This window comes from Plasmodium gonderi (genome assembly GCF_002157705.1).
Source record: "Plasmodium gonderi DNA, contig: Chr05, whole genome shotgun sequence".
NCBI classification, from domain to species: Eukaryota; Apicomplexa; class Aconoidasida; order Haemosporida; family Plasmodiidae; genus Plasmodium; species Plasmodium gonderi.
Window position 1 is genome coordinate 515,344 of NW_021628930.1, and position 14,562 is coordinate 529,905.

Genomic DNA, 14,562 nt, shown 5'->3' on the forward strand with positions numbered 1-14,562 from the left:
GAGTAAACTTTATTTTCAATCTCTAATACATGGAAATAGAAGAATATGGATTGTGAATTATGAATTATTTTTGGAGCGCTGTAGAAAGTTATGGAAACGAGCCATATCAAGTAACAGATTAAAGTGGTCGCAAAATTTATCTATGTGGATAATACAATATAATCAGAGTAACGCTCTTGGAAGAGGCCGAGCCATAAGAGAGAACGAACAAGGAGCCATGAGACGAAAAGAACTCGACCAACGAATGCACAACCGGGGAGTGCACAATCGAGAAATATACAATCAAGAAATATACAACCAAGGAGTATACAACCAAGGAGTATACAACCAGGGAGTGCACAACCAGGGAGTGCACAACCAGGGAGTGCACAACCAGGGAATGCACAACCAGGGAATGCACAACCAAGAAGTATACAACGAAGAAGTATACAACCAAAGAATGCACAACCAAACAGCACAGCAACACGAAAGAGAGGAAAATAAAGAAGATGTTGATCTTATTCAATGGTGAACATTGAAAGGAGAGAAGAGGGATCTGGAAAACTGAACACTTTTCTGATTAGCCTTTTTTTTAATTCAGGTTATAAATGTAGTACTGCATATCTCTCTGTGCGTGTGCATATTTCGATATTTTCCCCATATGGTACAAGTTTTTTCTGATAATCGCATTTATTTATTGCTGTCTAATATAAACTAAGCAAGCGTGTTAAAAATGTAAAAAAGGAAATATGGAAAAAAAAAAAAAAAAGAAAAAAAAAAAAAAAAAAAAAAAAAAAAAAAAAAAAAAAAAAAAAAAAAAAAAAAAAAAAAAAAAAAAAAAAAAAAAAAATTTTTTTTTTTTTTTTTTTTTTTTTTTTTTTTTTTTTTTTTTTTTTTTTTTTTGGGGCATTGATACCTTAATTGCCCAATTTTGCCGAACAGTTTTGAAGATTCCCAGTATTTTACCACATCAGGGTAAAATTAAAATGAGGTCTAATTAATATTAAGAAATTTCTTACATAACAATGTTTTTAACATTTGATCATAACATGTAGGATGCATATAAAAAATTACACCAAAAAAAAAAAAAAAAAAAAACATGTCATGATCCATGTGTTTAATGTGTAGGAAGTTGTAAAGCGTGTGAGAAGTTGCATTCCAAATTTACCATTATGTAATACTATAACATGATGCATGCATATATATATATATATATCCATATAGCATGCATCATTTGTACTGTTTTGTGATTTACTGCTAATGGATAAACACCTTGCAAATAGGAAAAGCGCTGGTTCAGCAAGAATAATTAACAAAATATTTTTTATAATTTTAATTGTTCATATTAATTCAAGGGAAATATAAAAAAATACTTATAAAAGAAATAAGGAAAAATATGCAAATCTCGACACTATATAATGCACATAGAATTCGAGAATAAACACACCAAATCTATATCCTCACAAGGTATAGAAGTAATGAATATACACAAAAAAAAAAAAAAAAAAAAAAAAAAATAAATAAAATAATAAAGTAATAAAATAATTACTAAAAAGTTACAAGGTCTACATTTTTTTTCATTACTCTTCTAAATATCATCTCATTTTTATTCATCTGGCACAAAGTTGTAAAGAAAAAAATGTAAAGTGCTTTTATCTCCTCTCCATATAGTCATCCTTCTAACCACGTGAGGAAATGTTATGTCGTTTTCTCTCTTTTTTTTTCATTCTATGTTTCTCTATTTTTATCATCACCATCGGTATTATCATCACTACAGACATCGGGGTGTATTTTCCCAACTTTGTAGCTATTACACAGATGCAATTTCACCTGCATATGAAGATGCAATATAAACTGCCATTAACATGCACTAACATGTTACATCTTTTTATCAACACCCGTTGTATTAAAAATGTCTTTTGCAAACTATGGATTTTATGAATCCATTTCTAGCATTTTCCCTTCACACACTGAGAAATATTTTTTTTTTTTTTTTTTTTTTCTTTATAAAATTATGTGATAATACTTGGATATATACTATTCGGGACTACCTCATAATAGTAAATAAATAATATCTTTTTGTTTTCTTATTGCTGCATATTTCTTTACTTTCTCTTCCAAAAGACCATTCCATTTCTTCATATTTACTCTTATAGTTCCATGTACTAATTCTGAACATCGAAACAAAAGTATTTCAAAAGGTATAGTCCATACTTTTCTTCTTTTACGCATAAAGTTAAAAAAAAGCTTTTCACACGTTAATTGAGTGGAAATTAAATCTTTTATAAGTTGTTCTTTACATGCACTCCATAAATTTTTTTCATGTTCAATAGATAATTTATTTTCCCGTGCTTGTTTAATGAGCAATCTTTCTAAAGTATTAACCATGGTGAGATATTTTCTTTTTAAAGATATCCAATAATAATAATATATTATAAATGCTTTTCTCTTACTAAGCGAAAAGAATAACTTTTCTGTTAGACCTAAAATTTCATCATCTGTTAAATTTCTATGAATATCATATTTTGTACATCCGTATGGAAGTTCTTCAATGTCCCAATTTGGAGATTTGCCATATGCATTCGGGTTTTCACACATGTTACTAAACTCTCCTTGCTGCAAGCAATCTTTTGAACCATTACTCCCACTTGAACGATTACTCACATTTGAATATTTAATCTCAATTGAACGCTTATTATTATTTGTATGAATTTCTTCACTTGGATAACTATAGGAGAAATCTTCCTTTTCCACAATTTCTGTCGATCCAAAATCATCCATGTTGAATGAGGCACAAGATAAAATTCTTCTACATTTTCTCAGCTGGGTTCTTGACAATGTACTCACATCTGATTGGAAAATTAGGTTCTAAAAAATGTGAAAACAAAAAAAAATATATATATGGGTAGAAAAGTTATATGTTACATAAAAATGAACAAATTATGTGACGATGCGTGATAAAAAGGTGAATTTTACATCCATATGTTTTTCCTCATTTGAGAAGAAAAACATGAATACAATATATATCTTACCAAGAACACAACATTGAATAAGATAAGAAGAAAACCTAATGGTAGTAGTGCCCTCGGGGAATGCCCTCTCGAATTATATCTATTTGACATCACTATCTTTTATAACTTTAAAATCTTTAAGTTGAAACGTACATAATGTATATATATATTAACATAAATTTACATACATTTACATACATTTTAGAAATACAGTTCTTTAATTATGCAAAATTGTTAGATTGCCATGATAAGAAATTCTTAACACAATATTCTGTAACAATTTATTCTTTTTATATTCTACCAGGAAAACAAATTACCCATTTTCTTTTATTCTGAACAAACAAGAAAAAAAAAATAAAATAAAAAGTATGATAAATTGGGGTATAGGGTAATATAGAAGGGTATTAGATATTTATTTATAATCTATAAATAATTTGTTGTGTAAAAAAAAAAAAAAAAAAAAAAGAAATCAGTAAATTAAAAAAAAAAAAAAAAAGTATAAAGAATGACATCATTACCAATCACGATGTTATAGATTATATAATGGAAAAATGCTTAAAATAAAAGCAGGAAAAATTGAACCCAACTTTTACACTTTTTTCTGTATACTCAGTTTGAGTAATAACGAAATTAAATTTTCATTAGTAAGAAGTATAGACTAATAAAAAATGCAATATCGTTTTGTTTTCTATTGTTTTGTTTTGCATTGTTTTGTTTTAAATTTCAATTTTCATAACAATAGAATAGAGATTATAAAATGGGGAACCTTAATCTCTGTTATACTTACATACTTTTGGAATGACAAACAGCATATATGCCAACATGCGAACAACAAAAATAAATAGTATTTTTTTTTTTTTTTTTTATTAGTATGCTTAAGGAAACATATCAGATTCATGTTTAATTATGTTATTGCAGTATGCCTTAAAATACATTAATGAGTTATTTTACATAAATAACTTTTTTTTTTTTTTTTTTTTCTTTTTTTTATTTACACGATACAAAGAAAAATAAAGAAAGAAAAACTTTAGCTATGAAGATGTTGTTAATCGATCCTGTTTGTACCATTTATTATTATTTTTTTTTTTTTTTTTTACTACTATTTAATATTTATCGTTTTTTTTTTTTTTTTTTGACTACTTCTATTTAATATTTATCGTTTTTTTTTTTTTTTTTGACTACTTCTATTTAATATTTATCGTTTTTTTTTTTTTTTTTTGACTACTTCTATTTAATATTTATCGTTTTTTTTTTTTTTTTTTTGACTACTTCTATTTAATATTTATTGTTTTTTTTTTTTTTTTTTTAATTTGTAGCGTTTTACACATTTACATAGTTAACGAATGTTTTGGAGGGTATATTCAAGGGTGATGAAAAATAAAAATGGGTTCCTATGTGCATGCAAATGTATATAAATATCTGTCTACATGAGCATATACATGTGCTTATATATTTACATATGTATGTATAACTGATCTTGACCCCAGAGTAGAGAAAATTACACTTTTCACTATGCTGTTACACACGGTTGAATAGGTTTTTTTTTTTTTTTTTTTATTCCTTTATATAAGCCAATATTTTAATGCCTCCATCTGGTGTAGTAAGATGGAATGTATTCATTTTCTGTAGTTTTACTTTGACAGTTCTCTTCTTGTACACTACAAAAAAGAAGTAAAGAGAATTTGGTTCTGTTTTCCTGTGAAAAATGCAAATCTTTGAGTATTATTATTATTTATTTTATTTTTTTTTTTTTTCAATGAAAAATAACTTCTCACTCTAGTTACAAAATATGTTACAAATTTCTGATACAAAAGGAAAAAAAAAAAAACTGTTATTTCCAGCTCGGGAAATGTGATATGTTCACATATTTACCTTATGTGCATATACACGTATATGTAAAGTGAAATTTTTTTTTTTTTTTTTCTCCTCGACCTTAACCTTTTAGGTAGCTAATTTTTGCATAATATTACGATGTATGTGCTTTTTCATTCATTCATTTATTTTTTTTTTTTTTTTTCACCTACACACTATTCACATTGTTACGGGTTGTAGTTCCATTGGTGTGTACATATGTTAACTCATACTATATCGGAGAAGAAAAAAAAAAAAAAAAAAAAACAAAATTTAAACAGAAAAAGACGATAGTGTTTTTTTTTTTTTTTTTTTTTTTTTTCACAAATTCCTGTTCATATCGCACGAATTTGCAAAATTGGATAGCTTATTCGATATAGAGCCACCCTGTCTTTTTCTTTTTATTTATATTACCTTATTATTTTTATATTCACTTATGCCTCTACTACTATCAGAATATGGTAATAATTTTATCATTTCTAAAATTGATAAAATGATTTTTATTCTTGTTTGTGGTGCAACCAACCGTTTATGATATGTTGTATTGGTTACGTCCATTACACAAGCATTAAAACGAAAAGAACTGACTTAAAAGTGTAGTAATAATAATGACAGAGATAGAGATAACACAAAAATGCTTAACGTTCTATATCCCATCGTGTGAACACTTCTGTTTGCATATCATTACTCTTTGATTCACCCCCTCCCCTCCAAATAAAAAAAAAACTTTCATTTCAAGTATATCCCACATAAATCTCATTTTTTTTTTTTTTTTTTTCTTTTGGAAGAGCAGGCAGATGAGCAAGGAATATCATTGTCTCCTTCTTCTTTATCTCTCATTGAAGTACCACTTCGGTTTTTGATTTATATCTAATGTGATAGGGATAAAATATATTCTCACATAATATAAATTGATGTAATGAATTTTGTGTGTGGAGGAGCACTATTGTGTGGGTGTGGGTTGTCGTGATTTAACCAATTTGAAGGAGGTAATTCATAAAAAGGAATATACACTTGTTCGTGAAAATTCACACAGATAAATTAAAGTTAACACTTGTAATATCCTGTATGGAAATTATAAATATAGAGATTCAAAACTCCATCGTCTGATTTGGAAAAACTATGATACTTACAACGAGTCACCAATAAAGTGAGATTGGCTCGATGAAAGTCCACATGGGTGGGTTAAAAAAAAAGAAAAAAATACATACATACATACATACATACATACTCACATACATATATACATACATATACACAATATCGAATATCACCACTGTAAGGAAAACACACAATTATTTAATCACGTACCATGGGAGAAAAATGTGCGAATTTTATTTTCTCATAATCTGCAAGAACGCGCAGGAGGTGTTACACAAAAGTACATTTATATTATTTGTTCAAAACGAACTTGTCCATTTTAGCAAATGTGTTACATCCATATTGATATATATTCTTGTATTTATATATTTGCACATATACCTGTGTAGAGAAAATTTTAAGAATTTTTTAAAACCCAATAATTATATCATAGGGAAGAAATTATCCTTTTTTTTTTTTGGGGTAATGGTAGATAAAAATTGAATATCATTCAGATTGACACGATTCGATTTTATCAAAACCGAAATGCTGAGATAGACAGTTGTGGAAAAAAAGGGAAAAAAAGAGTGACTTGCTTTTTTTTTTTTTTTTTTTTTTGGAACGCATTTATTACACTAACTGGAATAACATAAATGAAATTTAATTTATTTTCTCACTAAATATTCAATTCATTAGGTTGTCTTTTTCATCATCCTTCTCCAAACAAGGACAAATGTGCGTTTTAATTAAGACTAATTCAGTACCTTTTATTCACACTGTTTTATATTTTTCAGATAATGTACAAGGGAAAAAATAAAATGTGATGAGAAAAAAAAAAAAAAAATGCCACGAAAAAAAAAATAAAATGAAACCAAAACATGACACACATATTTATTATTTAAAACTTTCCCTTGCCATGTTTTACGGTGGGGAAGGTCCCTTATTAGTTTTATTTCATTACTTTTAAGTCACTATATATTTTTTTCTTCATATCTCATAAAGGGTTACTTGAAAGCATTTATTTAGACGGAAAATGCAAGTTGTATTTTTTTGTTCATATGAATTGAATGCTTATAAATTTTAAGCATAAAGTAACTTCAGTAACTCGGTTTTTATAGGCGTGCATATGTATATATTTATACACATATATATGCACATATATATGTACACTATTTAAGCATTTAACACCCCATTTGATTTCTTATGCGCTTTGCGTTAAACGCGCATAAATTTTGCATAATTTGGCATATTCACTCACATGTACATATATGCACATGTAACATAGTAACACTGTTTTCTTACACTGCCTGAAGCGTCCCCTTTAAGCATTTTTTAAAACATGTTAAAAGTGCGTGGAGAAAAAAAAAAAAAAAAAAAAAAAAAAAGAGAATAAGAAAATAGAGGACTAGGAGAAAATTATATATGAACGAATATCTGAATGGATTGAGAACAGATACATATTGAAATGGTTTGAAAAAGACCCGTTGTAGGGAAAATATATGCAGAAAAAAAAAAAAAAAAAAAAAAAAAAAACAAGACTTCATCATAGTGTACAAGTAACAAAATTTATAAAACCTCATTTATGCACATTATTTTTCTCTTCTTTTTTTTTTTTTTTTTTTCACTCGTTTATGCAAGTAAATAAGGGGATACAAAAATATATGCTCATATATGTGCGCATATATATGTGAACAGAACGAAAGAAGACTTTTTTTTATTTTCCCTGCCCCATCCGAGGTCTGAATTTTTAAATATCACTTTATTTTTATTCATCTTTATTCATTTTATTCATCTTTATTCATTTTATTCATCTTTATTCATTTTTATCCATTTTTGTTCTTTTTTATACATTTTTATTCTTTTTTATCCATTTTATTCTTTTTATTCATTTCCTTTTTTTTTTTTTTTCTTTTTTTCTTTTTTTCTTTTCCCCGTAGCATTTCTCCTTTTAACTATAAACGGCGATTCTTATCTTTTTGATTTTATTAATGTCTCATACTAATTTAAGCATATGCTTCATTATATTCCCAATCCACATGAATGATTGTAGATTAGAGTTTGTATACGTACGTACATATGTTTGTATACACATACGCATTATATGCCTTATACATGTGATTAGCATGCAACAAATAAAAATAATTTCCTAGTCCTTAATACTTCTCATCAGTGTTTCCTTTTTATGTTAGTTTGTAACCAAATGTGGTTTATCGAATGGTTCCCTAATTACACACACACACACAAAAAAAAAAATCACACTTCTGATTTTACCCTTATTTATAAATGCATTTATCATTTCATTTATTACTGCACATTTTTTAGTAAATAGTTTTTTTTTTTTTTTTTTTTTTTTTTTTTTCGGTTACATTTTTGATTTCACACTTTTCCCGTCTCCTTTTTAAATTTGGAATGTTTTATTTTATTTTTTTTTTTTGATGAAAAATTTCATCCTTTCTTTAATTTTGGCATTATACATTTTTTCGTATCCACATTTAAGTATTCCTTTTTTAAATGTTGAAAAAAAAAATAAAATAAAATAAAATAAGAAATAGGAAGAAATAAGAAGTAAGAAAAAATAAGAAGAAAAAATAAGAAGTAAGAAAAAATAAGAAGTAAGAAAAAATAAGAAGTAAGAAAAAATAAGAAGCAAGAAGAAATAAGAAGTTATAATACCAAATGATCCTTGCATTTTTTTTTTCCTTTTTTTATGCCAGATTAGAAAAATGATATAAATGATGTATTGTGTTTGGAATATTCGTTTTCGGCTTTTAACCCCCTTTTTTTTTTTTTTTTTTTTAATATTTTTTTTATTAAAATATTTTTACGTATACCCACTGTTTCTTTTTCTGTTTTTGTTTATTTATTTTTTTTTTATTTGTATGATATTATTATTCGCATATAAAATAAGCGTTGTAATGTGACTCCTGAGATATGCCATTACGCAAGCGATTGCTAAGAAAATTAGTACCCAGTTTATCGATATATATATATATTTATGCATGAACATTTTCCTTTTTTTTACGTGTAACAGTAACATGGAATAAGTAGTTTCCTCGTTTTGCTTTTTTCTTTTGAAACTGGAATCCCTTGGAAATGCCAGTAACATCGTCCATGCGAGTTGGCATGTATGTAGTACATATATGCAGTTTCAGCATAGTTTGCATATGCATTTCTATGAAGTTTGAATGTAATTTTCATAAAATTTTTATCTATTTTTGATATAGTTCTTTTTTTTTTTTTTTTTTTTTTTCCCCATTCTTTTGCTCTCGCGTGCAAATTTTTGATGCTTTCACATTTTGAATAAGAAGAACAATCGAGTAAGCCGAACTGGATAAGCGAATTCGATAAGATTATCGCATAAAGTGAGCTGATAAAACTGATCCAATAATATGCTTGGATGATACAATCCTAGACAGAAATTCTTCCAGACGTGTGACAATTTTGTAGCATTAACCAAGCTAGAGAGAGAGTTATCATCCCTGATCATCCACCCTCGGAGCTTGTCGCTCGTAAGGAGAAAGGAAACAAAAAGAAAAGAACATACAGGTATAGCTACCGATTTGTAAGGCTGCACATTTGTATTGCCACTCATCTGTATAGTTACACATCTGTCTAGCTACACATCTGTATGGTTACACATCATTATAGCTACAACTCGAAACCTTAAACCGAAGCAAACGCACCACATAGGCACACTGTCAAAGTAAGAAAAAGGGAGACCAAACGGGGGAAAGACAAAAATGGATGTGTTCGAATTTGTAGATCCATTAAGGAAGAGAAAAATCACAAACAATATATTTGACTTCGACAAGTATGTGTACAAAGAAAAGGTAGATGAATCAGAGGAAAAGAAAAGCGACGAATATGTCATAAAAAAGAAAAAGAAAAAAAAATTGAGAAGAGTGTTAGACAGCTCGAATAGTGAGGGAGAGGATAAAAACTCGAATGAAGAGAATTTTCAAAATAAGAAGGGTAATAATGAAACTAAAAAACGAGAAAAAAATGAATTTAGTGCAGGAGATGATGCAAGTCCAAAAAAGGAATATGAACAGGAATATGAACAAGAATATGAACAGAAACATGGACAGAAACAGAAACTCGAACCCGAAGATGAGAACGAAAATGGAAAGGAGGGAGATTACGCACATTCACCAGATGCTCACTCGGATAATAATAATTATATTAGCTACGATAGTAAATATAATTTATCAGAGGAAAGAGAGGAATATGAAAAGAATTTAAAGGACCTTTTCGAATGTCTACTAGTATCAATAAAAGTAAAAAATAAAATTATCGAATACTTCACTTCTGGTGTGAAAGAAAAGAGACATGAAATTATAAAAGAATTTGTGAAAGGTTCCTTTAGAGTAAGTGATTTTGATGCAAATTTTGAAAATTTTGAAAAGAATGTTGAAACTTTTTATAAATTAAAGAAGTATCAAAAATGTGGCGTGTTCTGGTTATATGTATTATACAAAGAAAGAAAAAATGGAATTCTAGCAGATGAAATGGGTTTAGGTAAAACAGCTCAAACTTGTGTTTTTCTAGATTACATGTATAAAACAAAAGAATTGCAAAATAAAACAATTATTGTTGCACCGACAAGTTTATTAAAAAATTGGGATAATGAAATTAATATGTGGTGTCCATACTTGAGAAATCATAAAATTATTTATTATGGAAATCAAAATGAGAGAAAATATTTGGCCTACGATATTTTTACAAATAAATCGAATAATATTCACTTAATTGTTACAAGTATTAATATGCTGATAGGAAAAAATGACGTATCATATTTTAGACAAATTAAAAAATATGATTATCTCATTTTTGATGAAGCACATTTTTTAAAAAATAAAAATTCATTGATATACAAAAAATTGCAAAAAAAAATCGTTTTTAATAATAAAATTTTATTAACAGGATCTCCAATACAAAACAAAACACAAGAACTCATGAACCTTCTTTTATTTCTAATGCCTGATATATTCACGGAAAAAAATGTTAATAATGCTATGAATGCATTTGTAAAAATGTATCAAGATGTTCTGAACAGCAAGGAAAACGATGAAAATTTTAATTTAGACAGCAATAATATCGATGGGAATTATAGCACTCCATTGAAGAGCACAAAAATGATGGAAATATATGACATAAAATCCGTGGAGAAGAAAGAGTCAAATAGGTTGAGCGGGTTGAGCGGTTCAAACGAAACAAACTTAATGAATAACCCGAATTTGATGGAAGAAACCAACAATATCATAAAAAATTATCTCATAGAAACGATAAAGAATGACGTAAAATACATAAAATTGAAGAATATGGAAATTATTTTATTGCAACTTATTATAGAACCATATATATTGAGGAGATCCAAAAAACATGTCTTTATTGATATGCCCAAAAAGCACAGTATTATAGTTAAGTTACCGCTGAACACGACTCAATTGAATCTTTATAAAGACGAAATATTATCTAAATTACAACACACGCATAAGCATTTGGAATTCTTACAAAAACATTCAAATGAAAAAGAGTTACAGAAATTAGCAAGTATCTTTGAAAAGAAGGATTTAAAACAGGACAAAAATTTCAAAGAATGTAATAACAGCAGAGACGAGGAGCAGGTAGAACCTTTAAGTGGTTTCAACCTCCATAGCTTCAGCAAAGAAGATGACATATGCAATGATGGAGATGTTTTAAAGAGTGGAGGTTGTTTAAAGATTAGTATCCAGGACAGTGGAAGTACCACGAATACAAGCGAAAGTCATGTAAATTCCATAAATATTCGAGACGAAGGAGTTGATTATGATGATGATGAAGATGATGATGATAAAATAGATGAAGAAACTATTAATATAGAAAAGGTAGAAGAGAATAAAGATAGTGACATAATAATAAACAAAAGAGATGATGATGTATTATTGGATAAGGAAAGCATAAGTAATAGTAGTAAAGAAGTTAGAGGAAGAATGATAAATGCATCTATCTTTATACTTCGAAGAATATGTAACCATCCATTGTTACATAAATATTATTATTCAGTTGAAGATATAAAAAAAATTTCTAAATATTTTTATGTCAACACAGATCAGTATCTTGATTTAGATTTAAAGACTGTAGAAAATGAATTTATGAAAATTTCTGATTTTGACATACACCTATCAATTAAGCATTTAATTTCACAAGGGGATGACAATCTAAATAAGTATTTAATTTCCAAAGATCACATACTTAACAGTAGTAAAATTCATCACATGATTTCTCTAATCAAAGAAATCAGAAAAAAAAAAGAAAAAGTTCTTATATTTTCACAATTTACTACCTTTCTTGATATTATCGAGGAGGCATTGTTATACGAGTTTGTGTACGAGCAGGAGAAGGAGCAGGAGAAGGAGCACTCGGATAGTCCGCACCGGGCTAGCCGCTCCCCTCCCAGGAGCAGCAGTGGGAATGCCCAATTGGATGAGGCGGTCGAAGTGGACGCAACAGTAGATGCAGACGGAACGGTAGAAGAAACAGAAGTGGGGGACGAATTGGGAGACAATTGTAATAGGGAGGACGAACCCAGTATCGATTTGAACAAAAATGAGAATGATTCTTACCACTCTTCATCGAGCACGTCGACAGCTTCATATACGAATGACAGCCAAGGGAATCATCAAATATATGTTAGATTAGATGGATCTACTAACACTATAGAGAGGCAGAAAATTATTAAAAGATTTTCTAAAAATGAAAATGTTTTTATATTTCTTTTGTCCACCAAAGCTGGAGGGGTTGGCTTAAATTTGATTGCAGCTAATCACGTCATTCTCATGGATCAGGTATGCACATGGGAGAAATGGAAAAGAAAATGCTGGTCTCCTTCCCTCCTGCAGATATATACATATACATGCACACTTCTAAACATACGAACTGCATATTTTGTTGCACACCTTCCTGTTCCATCTTCCCCTCCTTCCCACTACAAATCTATGTTAACATGTTCTCCCCTACAGGATTGGAACCCCCATAACGATCGACAAGCAGAGGATAGAGTGCACCGATTAGGTAAAGCACACGGGGAACACGTCGAAATTACCCGTTGCCACATTTTGCACTAGACCCCTGACCTGTGCATGTATCAACGCATATATGATGTCTGCTAATTATGCACCTCTCTAACATTACATCTTTTTTTTTTCGCCCCCTCTTTCCCTCAAATACAGGACAAAAGAATGAAGTGTACATTTACCGACTTTGCTGCAAAAACACTATTGAAGAGACTATACTAAGGGTAAGTTTGGAAGCCATCACGGTTATTAGTTCTGCCAACAAGCGTTACTAACGCAATGATTAGTGCTTTACTCTTGATTACGACATTTTGTAAACAGAATGGCCATTTCAGAGGATGGAAAATTTTATATTTAAGGTCCCACAATATTGTGTTGCGTTTACAAAATGTGTTATATTTTTTTATACATAGTGTTTCCTTCCAGTGAATAATTTATTGTCCTATAAATTTGCTCAATTCATTAAATGCCCATTGTTTTGACGTTACACAGTTTTGCCTCACACGCACTATGCGTACACTACATACATACACTGCATATATGTACACTATATATACTTGCACTACATATATGTATATATATATATATACTTGCACTACATATATGTACACTATATATACTTGCACTACATATATGTACACTATATATACTTGCACTACATATATATGTCTCTCTTATTCACGCTCCCCACCCCCGGTAGTGTTGTAAAGCGAAGCTGCATTTGGATCAGGCCTTCGGAGGCAACAGTGATTTGTTGCAAACGGCCCTTATAAAGGTATAGCACAAAGCAATCAGTGTCAATTTATTTTTTTATTTTTTTTCACAGCTATGAGTGTTTTTTTGTGCATTTTTTGAATTTTTTTTCTTTTATTTGTTACTTTCATATATGGAAAAAAATTCACGCACATATATATATATATATATATATATATATATATAAACATACTTACTTGGGCATATATTTTTTTCTCTTCATTTTAAAATTGTGAGTGATTAGCACAGATCCGACCTCTTTCCCTCCCCCTCTTCTATACATTTCGTGCACATGTTACACATAATAGTGACAGCAGTAGTAGGTGGTCGTCGTCCGAATCATCAATTCTGTTATTCCCCTTGTGTTTTTATTTATATTGAATATATATATGTACATGTACATATGTAATAATAGAGAATTAAAATCTAGTCCATATTATGCGAACATGTAAATATGTGAAAATATTCACGTATACATCATGAGAGAAAAAGCTGTGGATGATAAATATAAATTACAAACCCCAATCCCGAGAAAAAAAAAAATAGAACAAATCCAAGCCCAAAAGAGAAAGCCCGTTGCATTTTTACACCTAATTTGTTTATTTTTTATTTATCTACTTTTATTTTATCTTACCTATTTTTAATTTATTTTATCTTACCTATTTTTACTTTATCTACCTTATCTATTTTTACTTTATCTACCTTATCTATTTTTATTTTATTTATCAATTTTTACTTTATTTTATTTATCAATTTTTATTTTATTTCTCATTATTGTTATTATATTTTTCTCTCTACTTCAGGATGCACTGAGCGCAATTGAGATGAATTAA

At 28.7% G+C, this 14,562-nt stretch overlaps 3 protein-coding genes across 3 annotated transcripts in view; 2 read left to right on the plus strand and 1 right to left on the minus strand.

Moving 5' to 3' along the window:
• The window catches only part of PGO_051280 (RAD protein), a gene marked incomplete at both ends in the record, with an annotated part of 1,462 nt that extends 951 nt beyond the window's left edge, over window positions 1–511 (plus strand). The window contains one exon of the mRNA XM_028686506.1: window positions 1–511. This exon is cut by the window's left edge and continues 737 nt beyond it. Coding sequence (XP_028542307.1) covers window positions 1–511 — 511 coding nt within the window.
• Window positions 512–2,031: 1,520 nt separating this feature from the next.
• PGO_051290 (RAD protein) lies at window positions 2,032–3,190 on the minus strand (the record flags this gene model as incomplete). The annotated part of the gene is made up of 2 exons (XM_028686507.1): window positions 2,032–2,847; window positions 3,140–3,190. The coding sequence occupies 2 exons, from the start codon at window positions 3,188–3,190 to the stop codon at window positions 2,032–2,034; spliced, it is 867 nt and encodes a 288-aa protein (XP_028542308.1).
• A 6,471-nt stretch (window positions 3,191–9,661) lies between these two features.
• Window positions 9,662–14,562, plus strand: PGO_051300 (hypothetical protein, conserved; the record flags this gene model as incomplete). The annotated part of the gene is made up of 5 exons (XM_028686508.1): window positions 9,662–12,748; window positions 12,923–12,974; window positions 13,133–13,200; window positions 13,677–13,751; window positions 14,533–14,562. The coding sequence occupies 5 exons, from the start codon at window positions 9,662–9,664 to the stop codon at window positions 14,560–14,562; spliced, it is 3,312 nt and encodes a 1,103-aa protein (XP_028542309.1).